The 27564-nt window shown below is 37.2% G+C and overlaps 1 protein-coding gene across 1 annotated transcript; it reads left to right on the top strand.

The window, feature by feature from the left end:
* The first annotated feature begins 5128 nt into the window (after positions 1-5128).
* LOC129003453 (N-acetylneuraminate 9-O-acetyltransferase-like) lies at positions 5129-27355 on the top strand. Its single transcript, XM_054431748.1, has 20 exons — positions 5129-5482; positions 5868-5964; positions 6780-7026; positions 8025-8144; positions 11192-11323; positions 11386-11523; positions 11679-11750; positions 11826-11906; positions 11972-13009; positions 13718-13855; positions 14010-14221; positions 14601-14738; positions 15065-15213; positions 15845-16014; positions 16566-16802; positions 17163-17269; positions 19779-19995; positions 20696-20914; positions 23083-23213; positions 24867-27355. Exons 1-19 carry the CDS (start codon positions 5290-5292, stop codon positions 23206-23208), a joined length of 3831 nt encoding a protein of 1276 aa, XP_054287723.1. The 5' UTR covers positions 5129-5289; the 3' UTR covers positions 23209-23213; positions 24867-27355.
* Positions 27356-27564: the final 209 nt, after the last annotated feature.

Below are 27564 nucleotides of genomic sequence, written 5' to 3'. Positions count from 1 at the left end.
CATTTTTCACCCTTATAATCGGTTAAAGTATTTAAGTATAAAAAAAAAACAGTAACTATTCAAAAAACGAGTATTAAAGTATAACATCAGGAGGGGAAATTTGACATTTAAATTCAACTGTGCAACATAAACATTGGTCTTCATTTCAACCATTGCAATCGGTTAAACTCAGCTTTCTTTGCTGGAAATTGTTTATGATTGTTAATACCGAGTATTCTTGATGGAGGATATGATTGTAATGTAACTGGAATGTAGGCCTTCTACCATTATTGGGACGATTTAGAGACGGCATTTTAATACTGGCCTTAATAAAAACATTGGACAGCCCTAGACAGTTATCAATACCGTGGTTAAAAGTGTACTTCTATAAGCCCAGGTAATTAATTATTTACTTATTATTACGGCTGTAACTGGAATAGTATTTAATGATATACAACTTTTCACATTTCATAAATTATATGTTAGTTTTGCTATGGTCAAAGGTCCAAATCCAAATGTTCTTTTCTTTTGGTCTGTATGTAGTAATTTGCTAGTATCATTGACTTTATATAAAGTCAATGCTAGAATACTGTAGATGGTTTGTTAAGACCTTAATATGCAAGCATTTTTTAAATCGTTTCCCCGTTTAACCAACTATTCCAAAAAATAAAAAATAAAAAATGGTACAACACAAATAAATAAACCAATCACCTACCCATAACCTACACTTTACCTACCTAATCTAACTTTACTTCAAAACACTTAATGTAGTCACGAATACTCATAAACCCCGACCTACCTTCTCCACATGCCTAAATTAGATCAGTGTTCAATCTGCGTTTTATTAATAAGTAACTTACTGTATCGTCGATGTAGTTCAACATAATATAACCATTGAGATATTATCGGATTAAATATCGATTTCGATGCGGTTCGATATATCGCTTATTTAATCCTTATTTCTAACATTGACTGTTTCTAATCAGCTGGCAACACAAATAGGTGCCCAAGAGTAAGTAGTCACTGCGATATGCTCCGCGCATTGAGAAATTAGTTCCGTCTATTTTCGCAATTTGTAGTGGATTCCGTGCCTTAAAAAAAATGTTTTAATGGTATTTTCTTGTTTATTAAGATCATATGAATGATTTAAAAACGTTTAAAAGAAAAGTCTAGAAAGTTCAGAAATACCTTATGATTCTCTTGTTTACATTTTTCTTGTAAACAAAAAACTGTCATATGGCTACTTTAGTCCCATAAGCCTAATGTTAAAAATTGGAAATTTTAAGTTCGTTTTAAATTGCATTAGCATTATCTAATTGAAATTTGTTTGTTTAAAAACCATCTCACTATTAGTCTAAGTAATTTTGTTAAGTTTGGCTGAAATGCGTTCAGCCGTTATTGAGTGATGTTTCTCTATTTGTTGCATTGAAGTTGATCCCAAAGAGCTTCGCTCGCTTCGCTCGCTCCGCTCAATTATCTTTTAATGTTCGTACTGAGGATTTTGTATAAATTTCCTGTACAGAATTAAAGCTAGGAATTGTCCAAAAACTGTTTTTGTGTTCCCTGACGTTATTCAAGTTTATATTAACTTCCCGTCTGTGGACGGTTATCATTGTTTATTAGAAGCAAACTACTTTTTGCCGAGAATAATTTAAAGAGCTATGATAAAACACATCATAAAAAGTTAATTCTAAACAGTTTATTTAAGACAACTAAACAATGATTCCAATGTATTTTACAGACTTCATGAAAATAAATCATGAGCTTACCAAAGAGTTAAGGGTAGGTTGTGGTTGTTTTAGCAATTGCATGTTTGGGATTCGCCAGTGATTAGTGTTAGGGAGAGCACATGGGGCTTGGCGACTATATAGGGGAGACCCAGACTAACTAGTGTATTTATAAAACTAAACACTAAATATATTATCATTTGATTATGATCAATCAGTTCGAATGAAGGGTTGAATCAAATAATAATGAGTTATAATTTACCACTCTTTCATCTATTTTTTATGTGTTTTATTTAAGCAACGCTGTAAAAAGTCAAGAAATAATTTGCAATGATTTGCAATAAAAATGACCATCGAAAACGCAGCATTATTTCGATGTTCCGCCATTTTACGATTGGAATGAATCAAGTAGAACTCTGGGTGTTATTTTATTTTTTTTCACAAATATTTGTTAGCCTATGTAGGTATTCAAGTTACTAACATGTTTGATAAATCTGGCTTATGATTTCAAAATAATAACACCTTCGTGGGTGTTAATTTCTAGGAATTATTAAATACTATAAATTATTAATTACTAGTTAAATATTGTAGTTTAATTCAAAATTCATCAAAAATCTTAATCATTGGCAACAATGTGTAACAAAACGTTGTATGTTTTATTGCAAATAACTGACAAAACATTCAAATTGAACAAAAATCATGACACATGAACCTATACAGTATTCCGAACTAATATTTAATTTCCTTTTTACATAGAAAATTTGAATACTTCGGTGTCACGAAAGCTCAGTAAAGCTTGGCATGGGTTTGGGTTGGTTTGGTCTATACATCTAGGTATGGGGTGTGCGGTAGTTACCATACTTTTGCCCAATTGACTTTTTAAAATATTGGGCCTGGAACCTAATTTGTGCATTATTTAATTCGCTGACCAAGGATGAAGAGAAGCAACACTTAAAAAATAAATTTCTGAGTAACAATAATGTCGTTTTATTATTATCTTATCAGTTTATTTAGTTTTTTCCAAGATATTGAATAATTTATTGTAGATGGCAAACAGAAAATGTAACTGTATTGAAAGAACAGAATCGGTTAGCCTCTTGGAAATCCTTCTTTGTTCTGTTTGTGTTGGAAAATTAAATTACAACAGAGTAAATTAGATGAAGGAGGGAAATCGCTCTCCTAGGAAATGTCTCTGAACAGAGTTTTTGAAATGGATTTAAATTTTAATTCAATAAGTGTTTGCAAAATTAAACACCGCAGTACCGCTTATTTTTTATGTTGTTGAAAATGTATTACGTGGTTGTTGTTACGCTTAACTTAAAATTCTTACATTTCAGTTCTCGATTGTGCAGTATTGTTCAAACATTAAATATTCTGAATTTAATATGGGCTAAAATTAAAAATATCGACGTGCAACAGTTTGGGAGTAATATAGGACAAACCCAAATATAAACCGGATGTTCTGTAATCACAGACAATTTTGGTTTCAACCTCATATAAATTATAACCTCAAAACTTAAAACCCCGTAAACCCTCCAAAAAATACACCACTACTCTGTCATTTCAATTTTAATTTCAGAAAGGCTATTAAAAGTAAAATAACACTAACACCATGTCGGGGTTTTCACTGATAGTTTTAAGTCGATAGCAAACTTATGACGAAGCTTTGTAGAGGTATAGAACACGCCCACTTTAAGAAAATTAACCTCCAGTTACCACCAACGATATATTGTGCAAACCAAATTAGTATGTTCCCTAATCCCTATATATGTCTATCTCAGATTTGTGCATAATAGCTCCCAAAGGGACATGGGTGAGAGGATTATGGATAGATTTGTTTACATCTGATACGCACGAGGGGTAGGAGGGCGGTGTCTGTGTATTAGTTAGAAACGCAAAAGCCGATAAAGGATATGAGCAATCTAAATTATACAAACAATTGTTACACTTAGCCTTAGCACTAAATTTTAAAAAAATCTTTGGCTCTATGACGAATTTATGCCTCTGTTGTAAATATTGAATGTCATACATATCTGCAGTTACTTGTGTATTTAAGTTGTGTAGGACTAATGAAATAGTTATCTGAAATGTTGGTAAGGAATAATTTATTTAAAATGGTTAGTAACACACACGATACGATGTCAATAAAGTGTATGTAGTAATTATTTTCGAAGCAGAGATTAAGCTTATTGGACTATGCGTGCCCATTTAATAAATTACTAAATTGATTATTTACATTTTAATTTATCTATTAATTTAGTCATTTACAAAAATTATTCTATTATTATAATTAGGCCTAATTACAGTTTTATTGAGGTGGGAACACCACCTAGGTGCGTATTTCAACCAAAAATATTCGAGTGAAGGAGGAGTGTTAAATGGAGTGAGATGATCTGTGTACGGTTGTTGCTGACTAAAGATCATTTATTTAAGGTCCAATGATTAGGAACAGCTGTATCCAGTTTCGCCAAAATGCACGGCAACCTTTAAAAAAACCATCTTTTATAAATAGGACCCGGACAAGAGGTTTTAGGAATTGCCTTTTTGGTTTTTGTTGCCTTGAAGTTCTAGGAATGTTAAGTTGAAGTTTTGGGAATGTTAATGTTGGGGGGCGCAAGGAAGAGAAAAATTCCCTCCAAAGTAGGTGGTGAGGGTCGCACTTATATCTCGGGCCCATAGCGCATCGTGCATCATGCTAACCCCTTTTTATTTGTAGGCGAGCTCTAACGCGACCTTCATTGGAAGCGGAATTCGACGGTCTGAGCGCGGGTCTGCCGGGAACAAACCAACGAACAAACACGTGTGGCGCTGTCTCCCCTTCTACACTGGCAACGATTGTAGTACCGGAAGGGAGCATGGGTATGGTTTGAGCTTGTTGGCCTGGCCTGAGGAAGATGGGCCCACATTCTTCTGGCTTGGGTTGCAGGTCACTAGCTGTAAGAAGAGCTTATAACTTGGCAGCTTATAGTTGATTGTCTTCAAAAATGGACATACTCGATGAAAATGTAGCACCTAAGTTATAAAGTCTACCTTGAGTTTAGTTTGCGGCAGATAAATTGGTAAAGGGTAGATCATGGTATCGCCATGTCTATATGAAGTTGAAATGTCAACTGGATAGGTGTGCTTTATAGTAAAGCTATAAAGAGCTATATTTCTTTGTAGCTAGCTTAGCACCCATTCTAAGATAATATATTCTAGGGTATTAAGCACCTGAGAATTCCTTACTTAAGTTTATATTTTGTAAACGTGATTATAAGATACGGAAAGTGATTATTTAATCACCCATACTTTACATACACCTAACAAATTTAGTACTGTAGTGTGTAAGAGTTAAGTGACATTTAATACAGCCTGAATAGGCGGAGAAAAAGAGTCTGCTCCAAAATGTCATATTGCTGTTTGCTGTTTACTTTTTAGGTTATGCCCAGCCCACATACAGTTTAGTTGCAATTTGCAATAGTTTCCCTTCTCATTACTTAATAGCGTCATTTCATTGTTATTTTGTTGTTTTTTAGTATAAATCTGTGTGTATTTAGCAATGTGTCAACTCCTCTAAAAGTGTTGTTAGGTTTAACATCTAAACATGGTTATTAAACTTGATGAAGGTTCAGAACTTACCGAGCCTTTACTTTGGGGTGAATCTAATGATTGTCCAAGAAAACCTGAGAGACATGCCGAATTGATTAAAAAGATTAATGCAAAGAATGCAAAGTACGTAGCTTTCAGTCTAGTGTTGGGATTCATCTTGTATCACGGGATAATCCATCTAAGATATGGTAAGTTTGTCAACCTAATGTAGCTTACTAGTATGTAGGCCTCTACCTCACCTTGTGTTGGGATATGCTAACTGCCACAGAACAGTTGAAAGATTAAGTTATTTGAGAGAATACCCTATGGCTTATAATGCTCGTAACTTGCTCAAAACATGCAATAGGCCTAGGCCGAGATATAGGCCTAGGGTTACCATGATTTTTTGATCGTGGATTCAGATATAGGCCAAACCGAGGGTTATGAAATCCATAAACGATATGAGTAGCTTGCTCAAAGTTAAGGCTATTATTAGCTAGGCCTATCTGCCCAACTTGTTATTTTTGTATCACAATGTGTTATGTTAGATTACAATACAATTTTATCTATTAATTTTTCCTTTGGTTTATTCAGGAAGTGATTCTTGTAAATGGCTTCTATCAGACGGCAGATACAAAGGAGATATGGAGTGGCAACCATATGGCTGTATGATGCATCGATACAGCCAAACGTGAGTAATATTGTGTAGTGTTAAGTTTCTGGCTCAGTATCATTAATTACGTCTAACAGTGAGTCATAAGTCATAAGTCCAGGTAATAGTATTTATCTTTCAAAGGTCGGTTGTATGTACATCAAAGTAAAGGCCTTAAAACCCCTTTATCAGTCAATCCCAAAAATACAGAACTTAAGGTATAAAACGATGCACAATTTAGCAAAGAGGGTTTTTCATAAGTTAAGTTATAGAAATATTTACACCCTGGGCTATACAGTTTCATGCTTAAAAACAAAGGAATCCTTAGCTAAGTTATGACCTAGGGAAAGAGGGAAGAATAACTTAACCACTTACCCTCCTACAGAAAACGAGCAGATCAATCAAATTTGAACTAGAATAACTTTAACTTGCTTTCCTGTTGTTTGGCTGAAACAAGATGAAATTATTAGGTTAAGTTCCTGTATATTATGCTGAATTCCTAATAAAAAATAGCAAATTTGAACAAGTGTGGTTAATAACAATGCAACTTAGGCCTAGTTTTTCAGCGTTTTAGTTTAAGCTAAGGAACGTCTGGATCCAGACACGCCAACCATAGCATAGCGTCCTAGTTATCGTAATCAATTAACTTATGCACGTTTGGAGGTTTACAAGAAACGTACTTTTACTGTTTGTGAGTGCAACAACAGATCCATGAATGTTTTAAGCTATTTTTTAAAGTACCATACCAGCACACAGATCATGAGTGTTCACCATTACACATTAAAACACGTTAACTTGTAATGCGTCACTCTAACCTATTTCAACCAGTCATAACTGTTGCATTATTTGGCCAGGGACACTCGACGATGCATGCGCTATCTTGCGTTCTGGGGGCGACACAACCACTTTGTGTTCATTGGAGACTCCAGGGTACACCAGATGTATCTGGCATTCATAGACCATCTGACTGGCCACAAGAGTCAGCCGCAGACGACGCCTAGCAACCACAGTTTGTATGATGAACAACTGAGGCTTACGGTGGACTTCTTCTGGAGCCCTTCAGCATCGGACGTCATGGTCAACATGTTCCATCATTGGGCTGTGAGTGCATGTCATTCTGTACAATGACTGTTTTATTTTGTTAGTACGGTATTTTAAACACTAAGGCTATGGCCAGTCTTGGCGACATACATGGTGACATACATTGAATTCCACATCGTGAAAAAAGACTCACGGAGTCTTTTTATTTACTACTAAATTCTACTACATTCTACTACCAAGCTGGAGCTTGGTATGTAGAATCGAAAACGCTCACGGATGCATTATTTTTTATGTCACAGGCAGTCGGTTTGGTTGTGGCTTCTCCGTCTTATATTTGTAGTATATTGATTTAGAAAGTTTTTGGAATACAGTACATATTATCACTGGACTTCTAAGAACTGCAGTCTAGGGGTCACAAAAATCACTCAAGTACTTAATGAAAAAGGCACTGATTTTACAAGGGGATCATGAAAGTCGCTGAAAAGTAACGTGTGCATTTTAAGGTCCTGAAAGTCACAAAAAAATTGGGCCTAACTAAAATCAAGTTTTTCAGACCTAACTTTTTTTGCACCTTGCTTTGAGCAGTGATTAAACTCATAATGCAAAAGAATCATTGATAGTGAACATAATTTGGGAGCAGGCAACCAGTTCAAATAATTAAGACATAAAAGATTGTATGCCTGACTCGAGTCAATGAAGAGTATTGACTTATCTGAGTTTCAACATCGTCTTCCCGCTCCCCCATTAAAGTTACTGAGAAGTCACTGAAATTTAGTTGAACAAATTTCTGCTAGATACCCTGACCATCCTATTAAAATCTAGTAATAATGTGGGCTTGTAGCCTCCAAGGGATGGTAACCTAGGAGGCTACAAACCCACATCATTGCTGCCGTTCAAATTTGAGTCAGTGACTCATTGAAGTGTTGTAGTTATGATTGAAAAATATCATCGCAAGTAGGCAGATTTTGCCATATTTGGCTATTTCTTAGACCATCTTATAGAAAAGGGAGTACGAACATTAGTTTATCGGTTCAGTGACAGTAATGTTGTGGTTACAGAAGGCAAACCCTCCTCCTAGTATGGTGGTGGCAGGCAGCGCTGCTTGGAGTACAAAATTCACCAATTCTACTGCAAAAGCTGTAGAAGAATACACGTTCAACCTTACTCGGCTTGTTACTGTAAGTAGCCAAATCTTACAATTTACTTAAATCACATCTATTTCAAGCATAACAAAAATTGCAACGCTGTATAGTTTTCATTATCAGTGATAGTTGATGGTTTAGATTATTAGAACCATTTGACAACATATGTGGATCACCAAACAGAAGCAAAGTAAAGTAGGTTAACCCTTGATTTTTATAAAGGTTCAAATACCTGCTTTTACGCGATCCAATATTGTTGTAAGTAAACACAACTAGTTTCGGCACCTGTGAAGCACAATCATCAGGCTGTACAAGGACGAGTTTCTTTCTTCATACGAAGAGCGTCATATTGGTTAACACAAAAATAATAAATAAACATTTAACACATTGACTGCTGCTAAAAAATGACATACCCGAACCTAAAATGCTGAAAAATTTGTATTGCATAAAAACATACCTTCATATGTTGTAATTGAAGATCGGTAATCAAAAATGTCCTCCGTGGATTTTTTCTGTGAATTTCGTCATTTTGAAATCACCTTTCACCGGAGACCTGGCCGCACATGAGGGACTTTTTAGCTGTTACTGACGCACGCCGATTTGGGTGGTCGCGCCTCCACAAACTCTTTTCGCATTGTTTTTTTTTTTAAATGTTATATATATGTAATGTTTTATATCCACTACAATGTATAACAAGTGGATGTTTCAACTCTAAGTCCCACGCGCACCGTTCACGGGAGACCGGTCCAGGTTTTGGGCCGACCGAGAAACTACGGCAACCAAACACGCTACAGAGCTTTAGCTATCGATCGAACATAACCTCAAAGTGCTCGGGCGACCGGCAGAGCCACACTGACAATTCTAAATCCTGCGCAACGGAATGTGATAAACAGGACATTTAAACACTACGAGACATTTATTATCTGGAAAATTTAATACTTCAACAATTCATTTTCACTTCTATTTACCTGGGAAGATTTTGAGATAGGCTATATAAGGCAGTAAGTAAAATCCAACCACCAAAATGTGCTAAATGAGCAACTCTTTTTTCGTCTATTTTATGTATAACACTGTCATCAGTTTACTGGAGAGGGGAAGTATGATTTACAGGATGCAACCTGGGATGATAAGATAACAGGCGTACACCACTGCACTGACCAGTGGAATTCAAACTCTGCCTGGTTAGTGTCGTCTGTTTTCTTAACTGATCAGTTACCATAAACATGTCTCGTATTCGTGTTTGGGTCGTGTTTAAATATTTATTTATTATTTTCATGCTAACGAATATGACGCTCTTTGTATGAAGAAAGAAGACCGTCCTTGTAAAGCCTGATGATGGTACCGAATCTAGTTGTGTTTACAACAACATTGGATTGCCTAATAGCAGGTATTTGAACCTTTTTAAATACTAGGGTTGCTTTCAGAGAGGTGAAAGCCAGTTGAGCGGAACAAACGTGATTTGATATTTGTATAAGTAACTAAATGTAAAAATAATCAATAGATGCTGGTTTTATTGATTAAAATTATAATAATTCAGATTTGTTTTTACTACATCTTGTTATTCAGATACCTCTTCCAAAAGTGCATTATGGTAGTTTTGACCAGGAAAATATTATCAGTTTATTTGGTGCAACACAAATAAACAACTCGATCACCTACCTATAACCTACACTTTACCTCCCTAATCTAACCTTATTTCAAAACACTTAATGTAGTCACGAATACTCATAAACCCCGACCTACCTTCCCCACATGCCTAAATTAGATCAGTGTTCAATCTGCGTTTTATTAATAAGTGTAATAACTTACTGCACCGTCGATGTAATTCAACATAATATAACCTGTGATGTATTATCGGATTAAATATCGATTTCGATTCGGTTCAATATATCGCTTATTAAATCCTGATTTCTAACATTGGCTGTTTCTGATCAGCTGGCAACACAAATAGGTTCCCAAAAAAGTAGTCACTGGTCCGTATCCCTCCGCTCCTTGCATTGAGAAAGTAGTTCCGTATATTTTCTCGATTTTCAGTGAATTCCGTGCCTTAAAAAAATGTTTTAACGGCATTTTCTTGTTTATTGAAATCATAGGAATGGTTTAAAAACGTTTAAAAGAAAAGTCTAGAAAGTTCAGAAATACCTTATGGTTCTCTTGTTTGCATTTTTCTTGTAAACAAAAAACTGTCATATGGCTACTTTAGTCCCATAAGCCTAATGTTAAAATTTGGAAATTTTAAATTCGTTTTAAATTGCATTAGCATTATCTAATTGAAATTTGTTTGTTTATTAACCATCTCACTATTAGTCTAAGTAATCTTGTTAAGTTTAGCTGAAATGTCTTCTGCCGTTATTGAGTGATGTTGCTTTATTTGTTGCATTGAAGTTGATCCCAAAGAGCTTCGCTCAATTATTTGGCAATACGGAGGCTAACCTATACAATGAAGTAACCCTTAATTGGCTAAATTATGTTGTTCAGGGATCATTCTACTACGAAATAATCAGTTACCATTTTTAAGAAGATCCAGAGTGAAGAAAACCCTCATTTACCCCCTTAATCTTTCTGAGTTTGTGAAGTACTAACTGAGTTTGTGAGATGGTAGATGGAGATGGCAATCAAATAATTACACATAAATCAACAGTTTGGTTCTTGCAGTACCCTTAGGAATATAACTCTAAACGTTGGCTAATTATTCACAATCATATCAAGACTGCAACACTTCTACATAAAGTGGAGAAACAAGTCCAAATTCACTGGTTAATTCATTAAAAACAACATTAGTGTTTCAAATTCTGGCTGGCAAAAATCTCATTCTTAGTAATATATATTTAGTGTGTGTATTAGGTTACTGTAGTTGAGCCAGACAACTGCACACCACTAATAAATTTTGAGTTGCCAGCGTAAATTTCTTGATGTATCTATCGTTAAGAGATAGCCTGATCCAAATAAAGCCCTGTGTTTGGTGGAGTGATCTAACCCTCATTTGAAAACCATTTATTTGCCAGTCCACTCCCCCTCTTAATAAATGTTATCACGCTACACCTGTTGACATTTTAAATATACTTTGCGGTATGTTGTTACAGAGCATGAACACCATAATAGAAAGCAAGGGACAGGTTTTTTGGGCACTGCAGGAACCTGTCATCACAGGAGACAACGACAGAGATGAGGAGGCCAACACCCAGATAGACTTGTACAACCGGGCAGCTATGGAGGTAGGTAAAACACTCACTAAGCCTTCGGAAGTTGCTGATCACATGCACTACAATGTTTACAGGCGATACAGCAGAGTTCAGCCAAGGTGTGGTCTAGCTGTCGTCTGGTGGCTCAGACCAGATATCTGGGCAAGTCCATCTATGTTCATGACGCCCAGATGCTGCTTAACACCTACTGTAATGACCACATGAACTACAATGTTTACAGGTGATACAGCAGAGTTCAGCCAAGGTGTGGTCTAGCTGTCGTCTGGTGGCTCAGACCAGATATCTGGGCAAAGTCAAACTATGTTCATGACGCCCAGATGCTGCTTAACACCTACTGTAATGACCACATGAACTACAATGTTTACAGGTGATACAGCAGAGTTCAGCCAAGGTGTGGTCTAGCTGTCGTCTGGTGGCTCAGACCAGATATCTGGGCAAAGTCAAACTATGTTCATGACGCCCAGATGCTGCTTAACACCTACTGTAATGACCATATGAACTACAATGTTTACAGGTGATACAGCAGAGTTCAGCCAAGGTGTGGTCTAGCTGTCGTCTGGTGGCTCAGACCAGATATCTGGGCAAGTCCATCTATGTTCATGACACCCAGATGTTGCTTAACACCTACTGTAATGACCAAATGAACTACAATGTTTACAGGTGATACAGCAGAGTTCAGCCAAGGTGTGGTCTAGCTGTCGTCTGGTGGCTCAGACCAGATATCTGGACAAGTCCATCTATGTTCATGACACCCAGATGTTGCTTAACACCTACTGTAATGACCAAATGACTTCTGGTGTACCACAGGGGTCACACTTGGGACCATTCTTGTTCAGCTTGTTTGTCAATGACGTTGGGGATTCGTTGGGCTGCGAGTATCTATTATTCGCAGACGATATCAAGATCTACAAGAAAGTGTCTTCTCTACAAGATCAGCATGAACTCCAGGAAGCTCTTAATACCGTTGTCATGTGGTGCACCGATAACCTGATGGAACTTAATGCTGGAAAGTGTGTAGTTATGTCATTTGGAAGATGTCAGAACTTGCTTGTCTACGACTACACAATTCTAGGCACTCAGCTAAGGAGAGTGAATGGGGCTAGGGATCTTGGAGTGTTCATAACCCCTACTTTGGACCCAGGTGAACACATACAGAGAATATGCATGAAGGCCAATTCTGTACTGGGTTTAATTGCCCGTATTTCAAGGAGTGGTGCTTTCTCTACCAATACTTTGAAGATCTTGTATGTTTCCTTGGTGAGACCTATTCTCGAATATTGCTCCACTGTATGGTCTCCGTTCCAAGTTGGCCATATTAATTACTTGGAAATGGTTCAAAAGCGCTTCCTTCGCCTGGTTGGTGTTCGAGCAGGGATTCGCTATATGGACGTTAATACTGATCATATTGCAGCTCAACTACAATTGCTGCCGCTCTTATCAAGACGAACTGCATTGGATCTGATTTTCCTGTACAAAATTGTCAACTACCTGGTGGACTGCCCCGAGATTCTTCAGATGTTGAACTTCCGGGTCCCTCAGAGAACACGGCTACAGAACGTTTTTGCCAAGCTGCACTACCCTACCTCATACATGTACCATAGTCCTGTACCTCGCCTGATGCGTCTCGGAAACAACGCCCATCTGGAGTTCTTCGGAGTTTGTCCTACTGCCTTCAGAAGAGATGCATTTTTGAGTGTTGTGAGCCTAGCGTGTAGTGAGTCAATGTAGTGTTGCACCTTGAATTTTTATTTTTTTTTAATCATGACCATGCTTGGTCTAATTATACATCACCTCTCATTCATGTCGATCCTGTTATTGTGTTTGTCTTGGTCAGAGCTACTTATTACCATTGTATGCACTATTATTATTATTGTTATTATATCTTGTTATTATGTATCGTATGCATCTTGTGTCTCATTCTCAGTTGTATCTCTTTGCTCGTTAACCATCTGTACTTTTAGTTGCAATGCTAGCTTCTTTCTTTTTTGGTTTGTCCAGAGTCTGATTTTTACTCACTATTGTATGGCACTATTTATTAATATTATTACATGTCTTGCTATTATGATTTGTATGCATCTTGTTTCTCTTTCAGTATTATTATTATGCCTTTCGCACGTCACCTGATATCCTCTTGCATATATTTTTGTAATGCTAGCTTCTTTTGTTCATAGTCCACCTGTTACTAATTTTGTATGTTCTATTCAGTAGTATTACTATCCTTATGCATCTTGTATTCACCTATTGTATTATTTAGTATTTATTATTGCTTGTGGTATTATTTAGTATTTGTTATTGCTTGTTATCTCCCGTATGTAATGGCATTATTGTACAATGGCTTCTGCCGTGAATAAACGAATTGAATTGAATTGAATTGAATTGAATTGAAATGAACTACAATGTTTACAGGTGATACAGCAGAGTTCAGCCAAGGTGTGGTCTAGCTGTCGTCTGGTGGCTCAGACCAGATATCTGGACAAGTCCATCTATGTTCATGACACCCAGATGTTGCTTAACACCTACTGTAATGACCACATGCACTACAATGTTTACAGGTGATACAGCAGAGTTCAGCCAAGGTGTGGTCTAGCTGTCGTCTGGTGGCTCAGACCAGATATCTGGGCAAGTCCATATATGTCCATGACACCCAGATGTTGCTTAACACCTACTGTAATGACCACATGCACTACAATGTTTACAGGTGATACAGCAGAGTTCAGCCAAGGTGTGGTCTAGCTGTCGTCTGGTGGCTCAGACCAGATATCTGGGCAAGTCCATCTATGTTCATGACACCCAGATGTTGCTTAACACCTACTGTAATGACCACATGAACTACAATGATGGCACGTGCTGCAGCAGTGCTGAACCTCATACATCTCTGCAAGTTGTCACTGCTGCTGTATTTGGTGTTTGGTACGTTGTCAGACCTTATTGTCCTTAGGTCTATTATACGTTTTACTTTTAAGGTTTTTTGTGAATAGTTTTAGTTTCATTTTATAATAGAATTAAACAATAATCATTTGACTTAAATTTCTTTTTTTCATAAAAATTGCTATTACAATAATTAACAGCACAACCACAATTCCGCTGTAAAGAATGAACAGTCATTTGGGAGGCGTTGTTTGTACAAGAATGTGCATGTTTTAGCGTGTGACTGTTGCCATTAGACTTAATGTATCCTTACTTTCTGAATAGCAATTGTATTTCAAGTCAGATAAACACATGTGTCAATTTTAGTCTAAATTGAACGTATTGTTAATTATTTGATTTTACACCCCATGTTGTTGTACAGTTTGGTGCTGGCTTGTGCTATGACAGTGAAGCGTAAACTACAAGGTTCCAGAGCTGACCCACCCTCCCCTGTCTATGTGCTGAGTACCAACTTGGCCAAGCTGGGGCTGATCATGGCCTACTTCTACCTCTGTGATCGGTGAGTTAACTAAAATATATACTAGGACTTAAGATTCTTTGATTCTTTACAAGGCAGAAAAAACAGACCTTAGAAGTTTTCTTTAGTCTTAAGAGTAAGGTTCAATGGGTATTCTTGTATGTCCCTATGTCTCACAAATATGTACGTTATGACGTTGTACCAATGAAACATATTATTGTTGTCCTCTGTTAAAACTGACTACAGTACTTACATGAATTTTATAAACTTCTTAACCGTTTGTACTGTTACCTCATGAAAATGCCTGATGGAGTTGTTACAATAACGCAATTATCAAAGCTCTTGAGTTGAAGATGTTTTCTGTTCAGGACGAATTTCTTCATGAAGGAGAACAAGTATTACTCGCCTGTTAGCTTCTGGTTGCCCATTGGCTATGTGTTTGCTCTTGGTCTCTTCTTTACTGAAGATTCAAGATATACAAAAGTGCTCCACAGAGACCAAACAGACGAATGGAAAGGTGGGTTTCACTTAGCATATTTTTAACTTGACATGTATTTTTTTGTGTGCCAAAATGTTGATCAGAGTATTGGTATACACATTTTATTAAAAAAACATACAATTTTTAAACCATTTTGCAAATATTAAAGGATTAACTTGGTATTTGAGCTTAAAACAAAACAAATAAAATTAGTTGGTCGGGCAAGATAAGATTCAAGTGTTGTTGGAGGTACTAAACTGCTGGGAAAGTGTTCCTGCTACAAAGTTTTGTTAGGTTGAGGGTAAAATTTGTTCAAAATAATTATGTGAAATATGGTTAAGGTAAAATAGCAGAGTCTAAATAGGTAAAGAAAACCACATTAAAAATTGTCTGAATAAATTCTCTAATAATCCATTCGTGGTGCAAGGTTTTAGGTCCCTCTTAGTCATTATTTGATTGTAGCATGAAGGTATTAAGGTTAATTTTATGTTCACTTTAATGAAGCTTAAGTGTCGAACCAAAAAATTCTAAAATAACCCTTAGAGCATCACATTATCTTGTAGACTCTGATTCTTGGCCATCTTTTTTGCTACAGTTTTCTCTGTTACTTCTGGAAATTAAAAGTATGTTGAGTTGTAACAAAATATATTAAAGACCTATGTTTTTCCAGGCTGGATGATTCTGGTCTATCTCATTTACAACATGACCGGAGCCTCTACAAACCTGCAGATCTACAACCACATCAGAGTCCTCATATCAGCTTATCTGTTCATCAGCGGCTACGGTCACTTCTACTATTTGTGGCACAGAAACGACGCTGGAATTGTTAGGTTCTTTCAGGTGAGGTTTCCATATATATTTCAGGGTTACCACAGTAAGGATTTTTATTCGTTGATTATCCTAGTGTGTTTGCGTAATAGAAATCTAATCTAATCTAAACCAGGTTCAAGGTGGGCAATAAATGCAACAATGCGTCAGAGAACTGTAGCAAAAGTGCAGTTAGAAATAAGTCGTCATCACCTGCGAAAGCTGTAAAATCCTGAATATCTTCTGCAATAGCCAAATAATCATGATCATCTTACGCATTTGCGTACAATGTTTTATTGTAAGTTTTTGATTGCACAAAATGCAACAAATTGTCAGTAGCGCCACGCATTTTGGACCCAAGGCAGCAATGTTGTGGGTTCGGATCTTGGTACCACTTTTATCAGTACTGTATCGGCTCACCACTTTCTTTGCTGGATACGTTCCATACACAAGTCCAGAGCCTTTGATGCAAGGTTAAATGAGGAAGACACTCTTTTTACCAGGATCCAAAAAAATGGAACTGCAGCTTTAACCCTGACTAACCCAGCTGTGAATGTTGTTCTAACAAGTGTTGTTGTTCCCAGGTGTTGTTCCGCCTCAACATGCTGGTAGTGGTGCTATGCCTCTGTATGAACCGACCGTACCAGTTCTACCAGTTTGTGCCGGTCGTGTCGTTCTGGTTCACCCTGCTCTACCTGGTGTTGATCGCTCCACCCAGGGTCACACAGGCCTCGTGTGAACACAACCACCTCCACTACCTCTACCTGGTGCTCAAGTTTGTCGGACTTTTCAGCTTCATTATCATGTTATACATGAGCGAGGTGAGCGTTTGCAAAATTAATGTATGTAAAAACAAAAACTCCGTTTATACTCAGGATAATGTTGTGAGCAGATAGGAGGGTGATTAAATTGCTCTATCAAAAGTATCTGATGTTTGGGTGTCACTAGCAGCATAGCGTGTTTGGCCTCTGGGGACATCAAAATGAAAATTGAAAGCAGTCTCGGGTCTAGTTCTTCCTGTACTGCCTACAGTAATAACTTCTTCCCTATAGGAAAAATTTTCCAGAATAGAATTTGCTACCATCATACTCATGTAAAAACCCTTTGACTAAGAATTATCCAACAACAGCTCTGTGTCTGCATATATTTTTTTCTTTTGACTTATTTGATTTCCTTGACAGGTATTTTTTGACAAAGTATTTGTGACAAGACCGTGGAAGGCGCTGTTTGTCACCACTGATGATGACATCCACGATTGGTGGTTCCGATGGAAGCTGGACAGATACAGGTAACCTTAGAAACATTGTTAGTCCGGAAATACCAAACTAACTCTAAACTACTTTTTACTTTCCCCCCCTCTATATGGGAAAAATGTTTTTTTTAATCTTTCAGTTTGAGTTTTGGGTGGAAATATCCGTTTTGGGCCCTGAACCCAAAACAATTTTTTTTTTTTTTTAATTCTGTGTGGGTGTGTACAGAGCTGCTGATTTACACCTGTGGTACAATTTTTATGAAATGTGATATGTAAGTAGAATACTAATCGATTGTGTATCCAGTAGGGCTGGACGGGTCCCGAAATTTCGGGAATTTTTCGGGAAAAAAATATTCCCGATTATCGGGACGGGATTACATTTGACTCGGGAATTTTTCGGGACGGGATTTGGTCCGATCGTCGGCGATTTTTCCGCTTCGCGAGTGACGATAACGCCGTTATTGCGAGCGATAGGTCCGCGAACGCAGGAGACGAAGTCATTTCGACGATTACGCCGTGACCGCGGAGTCATAACGACGATCGCGCCGTGACCGCGAAGTCCTACCGACGATCGCGCTGTGACCACGAGTCATACCGACGATCACGCCGTGACCGCGAGTCATATCGACGATCACGCCGTGACCGCGGAGTCCTACCGACGATCGCGCCGTGACCGTGGAGTCATACTGACGATCATGCCATGATGGCGAGTCATACTGACGATCATGCCGTGATGGCGGAGTCATGCTGACGATCGAGCCGTGATCGCGAGTCAAACCGACGATCATGCCGTGACCGCGAGTCATACCGACTATAACCCCGTGACCGCGGAGTCATACCGACTATAACCCCGTGACCGCGGAGTCATACCGTAGATCGCGCCGTGACCGCGAGTCATGACGACGATCGCGCCTTGACCGTGGAGTCATACCGACGATAACCCCGTGACCGCGGAGTCATACCAACGATCGCGCCGTGACCGCGAGTCATGACGACGATCGCGCCGTGACCGTGGAGTCATACCGACGATAACCCCGTGACCGCGGAGTCATGACGACGATCGCGCCGTGACCGTGAGTCATACAGACGATCACTCCGTGACCCGCGAGTCACAAGTTTCTATAGGTACCTGTAAATTGTTACCCATTTTTTTGTTTTTATAGATCAGTGCCACCACAAATGGTAAAAATTTATTTTGTATGTCTATTTTGGTAACTGCAATACAGTACTTTCTTTTTATGCACAGAAAAAAATCCCGTCCCGTCCCGTCCCGAAAATTGGGAAGGAAATAAAAATCCCGTCCCGTCCCGTCCCGAACTAAAAATTCAATCCCGTCCATCCCTAGTATCCAGGCTTTATTTTTCAATACTTTTACATGCTGATTTACCCATAAAACCCCATAAAATAATGTAAAACCAAGATATTTAAAAAGACGGTTGATTAAAATTTAGTATGTTTCCTTTTAGCTAATCCCTACTTGAAACAGGTGATAAATGTCAATATTTAGTTACGCACGGTCACTACGGCATTATCTTGCTGTCGTTAATAATGGTAACAGCACATAAATCGGCTTCACACCACTGAAATCATCACACCAGAAATATGAATCTGAGCCTCCCTCAAACCTACTCCTCATGAAGAAAGGTCTTGAACTTGTTTGAATAATGAAAAGGGGGGAATACCGTGCCAAAGAATATTGAAATCTTTTGTTAATAGATGCTCAGTACAGTGCTAATCTCAACCGGCCGATTTATGATTTACACATTTTAATTTCCATTTCAAAATTTACTCTAAAAATGTTGTTATTAATACTTTACTATTATCATTTTCAAAATTCATGTTTTCGGCCCCTGGACTATATTGTTAAGACAATAATAGGTTTTTTACATACCTCAGTCAAATAGTCCAAAAATGGTATTGCTCAACAGCTTACATGTTTCGTTGCGAAGACAACATTATCAAAGCTTGCAACTCGTCAAAAACACATTTAAAACACAAACACGAACACAGAAGACATTAATACGGTACGAATACACAATTGACATTTAGATAGCGCTATCATAATACTGATTTGGTCCGGCGCGGCGCGGGGCTGGTAGCAGACTGGAGGTCACGTAACGTCGTCTCCTCTACTGTTATCACTGATGTTATCAGATCTTCGATCAGCTGTTCCTGAGTTTAATATTGTATTAAAAATCGAGTGAGACTGGAACTGTAATTTTTCGTTAAGGATGTGGTCCTTACACTGTTCGTCATTATAAATTTTATAAATCTCGAACTCCTCCAAGGTGTCAAGTTTGCTACCTTTCCCACAGACATGTAGAATCCCACAGAACAATGTAGTCCCACAGAACATGTAAGTTGTTGAGCAATACCATTTTTTGACTATTTGACTGAGGTATGTAAAAAACCTATTATTGTCTATTATCATTTTATCCAAATTAAACAAATAATTTGAATCATACCTATTCCACTATTATAACCCTTGTGTTACATAGAAAATGTTAACAGATGTAATCTCTTTCATTGACCACCTCTGTTGCAGCACTTCCTACGGAGCAGTGTTTGGCATGCTGTTGCTGGTAGCGCAGAGTTTCAGCCTAGTAGATGACAACAACCACAGCAACCTGTTCACTTCTCGTATTGCGCTTTGTTCCGTGTTCCTCGCCTTTGTCGGCATCGGCTGCTCCACCACGTTTGATCTCCTCTGTCAGTCCAAGGCGGAGTGTAACGAAGTACATTCCTACACTGTCGCCATCCCTGTGAGTATCTCAGCTGTCACAGCATGACCAGTTGTTGCGGGTTTAAGTTGAATCATCAGGAATCAAAGTAAGGATAAAGTGCTGCCGGAACAAGATCCTGCCTGCATGTGTTTGAGTTTCTTATTTGTAAAGGGGAAGAATGGTCAATCCCAGATCTAAACAACCTGTACCTTACCTCATAAAAATATAAAAATTGTTCTTTTTTCTTTTTGATGGAGTAGGGTAGAAAATGTTTCAATCAAATCACACGCTTTGGTAATTCAATGAGCTTTGGTCAGGAATGGATAAATAAATATTAATACTTTAATAGTTTGACGGATGTAGATTTTATTACTAATTGCTATACAAGACAAACAAATTCGATCAACATTCAGGGCACCCCGTTTTGTTTATTTAATACTTTTCCACAGTATTGACAGTAAATTAAACATGTTCCCATAAACTATCCATTTAGACCAGTCATACTGTCAACAACAGGAGCAAACGGAGATATCCTGTCTTTAAGACAGATGGTCTTCAATTGGAGCTTATGTGACTATTCAACATCAATAATCAATGTAAAATTTTTATGCACACGTAAATAGATTAACAATCTTGTAAATTATTATGGTAGAAGTGTAAATATATCAAAGCATTGATAGAAGACCTTTTGCATCCACACATGTTTCAAAGTCACTCATCGTATATATGTAATGTTCAGATTGTGAGTTACATCTTCCTGCGTAATGTGTCGGGCATCCTGCGAACGAGATACTCCAGCTTCTTCGCGTGGTTCGGACGACTGTCGCTGGAGCTGATGGTGACTCCGTATCACGTGTGGTTGGCCGCAGACAATCACGGGGTGCTGGTGCTGCTACCTGGCTATCCTGTACTCAACGTGTTGGTATCTTGCTACATCATGGTGTGCATAACGCATGAGGTCTGTATAAAGTTCGCTAAATTGTCAGTACCATATACTTTAGTCCTGTGTTTTTTTTTATTTATTACTGTACTTGTGGTTTTTTAATCTATGGAACTGTCCAAGACTTAGATCTATCGTCAACCTTTTGTTTAGTTTGTTAGCATCATTAATTTACAGCCCAATGACAAATAGAATTGGGATCCAGAATCAATGGTGATCAATATTGAACTCCGCTTCATAATTTAGGCCTATCTTTTAGATTTCTTTACCTATAACTGTGTTTTAAACTATTTTTTTTTAACATTTTTTTAACCTTGCATTTTCCTGTCCACATACGCTACACACCTGTGCGTGGAATGTTTCCAGCAAAGCAAGGGGTGAACAGGTACAGAACAAGAGTGATATGTACAGATAATAAATAGTGTCATGTGCCACAATCGGAACCCATGACATTGCTGCCTTGGGCCCACTGAACCACTGACTCACCCACCACATTGTTTACTTACTTCACTGCACTAGTGTGGTAAAGTAACAGACCAATGGTGTTAAAGATTCAGAGAGATGAAATCAAATTGTAATGCTTCAAACGCCAACTTATCAGCTGGTAATGACCAACTAGCGATCCTGGCGTACGTAATCGTGCGCAATCTAGACCTAGGAGAAGAAGCATTTTTATTGATCTTCTTTATTTGACGTTTTCTGGTTTCTTGGTTTTGTTGTTAAAGGTGGAGATGGTTAAAGGCCTAATTAAGTTTGCAGTTTACGTGCTGTGTTTGCAGTTTTTTTTTTGAAAGTCAATAAAAGATTATCTTTTGACTAAATAGATGATAGCCTAAATGATCAACCAAAGCCCCTCGTTCCCATCACCACCTCTTAAGCCTGCGACTTATTTTCCAGGCCGATTTCCCAGGAATAATCTTCTTTCTTCTCTGGCTTTGGCCACACCACTCAATCCTCGTCCCAGTCACAATATGTGTCAAAACCCTAAGGGCATGGCTCCCTTCCTCTTTCTGCCCTGAGCGATAGGGATCATTGGGATTCACTCTAACCTTTCATCTCACCTTCATGGGGAAGTTTTCATTTGTTTCTTTTTTTCAATTTAAAAGCCTGTGCGTATCCTTGGCTGCCTATTTATCTATCTACTTCCCTAAATGTCTCAATCGTTTCCTTTTCTCTCATAAAGTCTTACTTTCTCATCTCCAGATCTTTCCTATCCAAGACCTCTTCCTGTTCTCTCCTATTTAAACCCAACACGGATGGTGCTTGCTGTAGTATTATTTGTATTTCGTTCACGTCTACCAGTTAAAGTTAGTCAGCCTCCTATTGGCCGTCCTGCTCGACGTCTTATAGTCTCCATTATGTTGAACGTTTTTTTGGTTATGTTATGATTAGGCTATGTGCAAATAAAAACTGGCTTAAAACTTTCTTAAAACAGTGAAACAATCTTTTCAACTAATCTAATAAATCCTTATAGCACATTTCTCCAATTTTAGTATAACCAGCTGTTTCAAATATTAGTAACAATTTCAAAGTATTCATCTGTTCAAATGTAAACAAACATTTTCTCCCTAAGAATAACATGAGAACTTTGAAGGTCACTGGGGCAGAGCCCTGATGGAACTCCAAAGTTTTTTTGTTTGATGGCAAAACTACATGCTAAGACCTTTCTAATGACACCTTGGACATGGTGATCAGTAGCACCACCACTCCAAAACAATTATGACAAAAATATGCCTAGCGTATTAAATATATAGATGTAATTGTTGATTGGCCAATTTCCGTTGGATAATTCTCATTCTATCCTTTACCAAAGATGAACTAAACGATATGTTTAGTTAACCAAAATTAGCAGGAAGGGGGCTCAAACAGTTTGTGGTGATCTTTTACCAAAGGAAAAGAAAGTTTGTTCTAAATCAAAGAAATGTTACAATGAATTTGGAAAGCTTAATTTTAGGTTTATGAGATTTGTTCTTGGAGTACAAGGATTATCTAAATTGAAAAAAGTCCATCCTGGCACAAGATACGAAAAAATCACTTTGTACACTTTTACTGGAGTTTTTTTTTTCCACCGAGGGAGAAATAAGCCTGTAAGTACTTCTTGAAATATCAGTAACTTTTCTTTTGCCTTGGTAGAGTTTGTTCAATGTAGGTCAGACAAAAACTTGTAATTTGTGTGTTGTCGACAGCTCCACGCCATCACCAGAAGACTGTTGCCCTTTGCTGTTCCCAATGACTGGAGACTTGTGTTGCGCAATGTTGGACTGTTCCTCATGGTTCTCATCCCCATTGGAATACATGACGGAATGTTCTAGTCAAGGTAATAAAAAAACTTACGTAACTTGTTCTTGCTTAACTTCTACATTGGCTTTTTTATCAACTTTCACATTACAGTAGACCCCCTCTTAACTGACCGGACCTAGGTCGGATAACTCAAAAGGTTGGTTAAAACAGACAATCCCTAAAAAAAAAAACATAACATGATTAATTGCTGTTCATTTGGAATTGTATAAGCAATATTTTGAAGTCGTACTTGCACTATTTATAAAATAAACTACATTTATCTTGTGTTTTTTGTATTGATAAAAAAGTCACAAATAAACACAAAACACGGTTACGTCAATTATTACTTTCAGTGGAATAAATTATAGTTGTAGGCAAGAGTCGATAAAAATCCTTATTTTTAATAACTTAAGTAGCTGTCAAATCTATCGTAATACAATACAGAATATTTTGTCAAAATTAAAGATACAAGCAACCATTTTGTTACGAGACAAGGATGTTCATTAATAGCCTCTCACTGGAGGCTCGAGTCACAAAAACTATCTTGACCTTGAAGTTGTTAACTCCCCCTGCCCTCCCTTCAAGTTGCGTTGTTTGTTTACTCTAGCAATAGGATAATCAGTTATAAAAATCGTAACACACTTTACAATTTTATAAATTTACCGCACATAACAAATCAGATGTGCTCACGCTACAACAATGATGACAAACTGGCAATATGGAATTTTTTTGGGATAGGCCTAAATAAAAAATGTTTTATCTTAGTCACATCCTGTTGAGATAAGCGTTTGGTTCCCATCACCGAGCGTGGGAGCGGAAATGCCGAGATTCATAGAAAGCGGCGGTTTAACCGAACTGCTCTCAAAGCAAGGTTGATTAAAAAAAACTGTAATATTTTACGATCAAGGGTGGATAATCCGATTATCGGTTAATGCAAGGTCGGTTAAGAGGGGGTCTACTTACTTTAGGCTCAACCTTAGGGTGGAGGTGGTGATTTGGCAGATTTGAACCTGGCACCTCAGGGAGTATCTACAGTCCTGTAGTCATGTGCTCTACCACTAGATTAGTTCGCTCCCCTCTACATTTAGATTAGACCATGAGAATATAGTCTAGGAGAAACTAATACTAATTTTTTAGTAGGAACGGATGCATGTATCATCTATTTAATCGTGTCAAAATTGGCTTGACTGCCGACCGTTTTCAGACACAGTGTTTGGACACATTGCTTGTGAGACAGAGGAAATCATGAATTTAAGAATATGCAAGCAACATTTTTCATTGGACACTTTTATTCTTAAGTATTTATTTAGCTATCTAAGGTATTGGTATTACTGAGAACATTTTCTATAATCACTAGTAAAAATCAGGATTCCCCCAGTGATCGAGATCTATTTGGAGTCTTCATTTTTAGAGTAGGCTTATTTATTTAAAGTATAAAAACGGTTTGATTGGGGTCTGTTGTAATTTAGATAATAAGATAAGTAGATTTATCAAACGTCAGTTAATTTTGATTCAGCACGGTCTAAGATAATTTTGATAATTTTGTTTGTAAATTACCACCTAAGTATCTTGTAAAATTATGCTAACCTTGTCATACATTTTCTTATCTTCTCTTACTTGCCTTCTTATGAACTAAACCTCTTCTTATATTAATAAGGAAGGTTAACCTTCTTATATTAATGTGTTCCAGATGACTCGTGTTCCCAGAACATAAAACCAAATACATGCGCCAGGTAGAAGTATTGACAACTTGGCAACAGATCTCACAAAATAGGCAGTAATGCCTTATTGACTTACCGTCCAGTTGCGGCTTGGTATTTGCTGTGTGTTTGTCTTAATGAGTTGTACGCTTGTATTTTAGGAAAATTCTGGCAAATTATGCCTTGTATTTCGCAAGATTTGAGTGTTCATGACTTATTTGCCCTTCTCCATTTCCCAAGAGCGTCAAGACATATAGTAGCTCAGCTAAAAATATACCTACATGAAGTAGATAAGATAGATCCGATTGGTTTTTTTTATTCAATCAATTGGCGAATTAGAAAATGGTGTTCAGTATTTTTCCCAAACGGAAACTAGTTCAAATGACTCTTTATTTATAAAAAAGTACATTTCAAAAAGGCTGAATAGGCCGACTCCTTTAATTATGCATTTGCTTTAATTATGCGTGCTTACCCCATGGGTCTCAGGCCTGTGTTAAGCAATTAATGAGTTGGATTGGTAAAAACTTTTAACACATTAATCAAAACAATGTTATGGTCTTACTATGCCTTCTGATAAGACCTGGACTCGGGACCGATTTACTTTTACCACGTTTTGATGTCCCCAGAGGCCAAAGACACTATCCATTCAAATTCATTTTTATATGTGTCTGTTAGCATGATAACTCTAGTAAAAATCATCCAATTTTTCATTCCTTGAAAAGGTGTAAACCTACATAATTTTATTCTAACAAGTTCGCGAACCAGCATGATCGGACTATAGGAACAGAGTTTTAGGGAGCAAAAGTTGGTTTTTCCATTTTTGACCCCTGAAACATAAAGTTTTGCAACTATTTAGTAGGGCTAAAAAACCAAACAATATAGTAGGCCTACATTAAACCATTGTTGTATGCCTAGTAGTAACAGAGAAAATTTAAAAAACTGTAAATAAAAATTTCAGATGTTATTTTGATTGAGACTAAATAAATTCACGGGGATCTCGAGTAGTCCTTAATCCTATCCCTTACTGGTATAATCCTAGAGCCAAGCCAAGAAAGAAATCTTCTTTTACCTTTTAATGTTTAGGTAGATAATAGGGTTAATTGAATTCAAGTTAGAAAGCAGAGTTACAATATTGCTCACCACTGATAAAGCTGTCCATGTATTTTACGTTAAAGCAATTAAATTATGTACCTTCAACATTTTTTTTATGTTATAATTTACACATATATATCCATGTTTGATGTGTATCTTTGTAAATGTGTGTTTTAAACAACTTGGATCACAAGCTAAGCAAAGTCTAGAAGAACTTGAAACCGTTGTATGATTTGAAATTGTTTAGAAGTGTTTAACCATACCAAATGGATACAGAAGTTCAAAATGTTATTTTTTACAAGATCATTGTAAGAACACTTTGTTCTCCAGTTACTAGTCTTTCCAATCCTCTGATCCGTTTATATCCACTCTATTAAATAATCATGATCAGTGCTCGATATCCACAAAAATGAGGTGCCAGAACTGTTTAACCTATTTAATGTGATTTGTACCTATTTATTTACCTATTTATGCCAATATATATATGTGTCTAAAAGAGTACATGCACTAAGAGCACGGGTACTGTAACTCTGTTCCGCGTTGTGTTGCTCTGTGCTGTTGTGCGTTGTTCCGCGTGCTGTTGTAGGTGTTCTCCCACAAATCACTGATCATGATAGTAATAGTTGTGGGGGTTATCAGGGTGTCCACATTCTGGAAAGTCAGGGATAGTCATGGAAAGTCATGGAAAAAAATTTTGGTCATTGAAAGTCAGGGAAATAGGCAAGAAGTCATGGAAAGTCATGGAAATATCCAATTATGGATGGATTTGAGGGGACCATTCAATGCTCTAGTCAGCTGTAACCCGGACTGTTGTAGCATTTTTCAGTATTTTTCACAAATGTTCCACAATTCAATTCATTACAGTTGTATTATTTTATGAGTTTTCGGTTTGTTTTAGTTCATTGTTGTACCTATTGTACTCCATCGTTATCTGTTATTACATATTTTAGTATTCTCTGTAAAATAACATGTCCAGGCAGTATTATTTGTGTGTGTATGTTATATAATAATTTGCGTGTAAAGTTCGTGAGTCATGGAAATCAATTGTAAATGGTCATGGATAGTCATGGAAAGTCATGGAAATTAATGAAAAAATTGTTGTGGACACCCTGGTTATGTTTTCTTTTCAGTAATACATTCCAGTCTCTCTTTATGTTAAAGTTTAAGAAAATGGTTGTTTGTTGTAAGAAAGGCAACGATTTAGGCCTCGGTACACAATGCATGCTTAAATAAAACAGATTTTTAAGCATAGTGTTTTTGTGGTTTTAGCTTCTAATATTTATATGATCAAATACATTGTGATACTTTTAACTTTAAGCTTAGAAATACGATTTTGTAACAGTTTTAAGGATTGATTTGAAAATAAATGGATAGTTTATTACCCGTATTATCTTTGGTGTTTTTTCCAATCCTGTAAATTTGTAAGTTATAGGATAGAATGTGACTAGTGAAGTTGAAAGTGTTTTTCTCTGACAGGTTTAAAATAACTGATTTTTAATCTCTTATTAATTTGCAAGAACTTGCACTTTTATTTGAACGTGTTGCTAGCCTAGTGCTTAGCGTCTCAGACTTCGATGAGGAAGTAAAGAGTTTAAT

The sequence above is a fragment of the Macrosteles quadrilineatus genome, unplaced genomic scaffold, assembly GCF_028750875.1.
Source record: "Macrosteles quadrilineatus isolate MER2022 unplaced genomic scaffold, UCM_ALF_1.0 Scaffold_9__3_contigs__length_116548681, whole genome shotgun sequence".
Classification (NCBI taxonomy): Eukaryota; Metazoa; Arthropoda; class Insecta; order Hemiptera; family Cicadellidae; genus Macrosteles; species Macrosteles quadrilineatus.
This window is presented reverse-complemented; position numbering and strand designations above follow the sequence as displayed.

What these genes read in the sequence shown, in the direction of transcription:
- LOC129003453 (XM_054431748.1), top strand. Translation starts at nt 5,290, where the DNA reads ATGGTTATTAAACTTGATGAAGGTTCAGAACTTACCGAGCCTTTACTT. An exon ending in ACAACCGGGCAGCTATGGAG is followed by an intron (nt 11,324 to 11,385) that starts GTAGGTAAAACA and finishes CAATGTTTACAG; the next exon opens with GCGATACAGCAGAGTTCAGC. An exon ending in ATGACCACATGAACTACAAT is followed by an intron (nt 11,524 to 11,678) that starts GTTTACAGGTGA and finishes CAATGTTTACAG; the next exon opens with GTGATACAGCAGAGTTCAGC.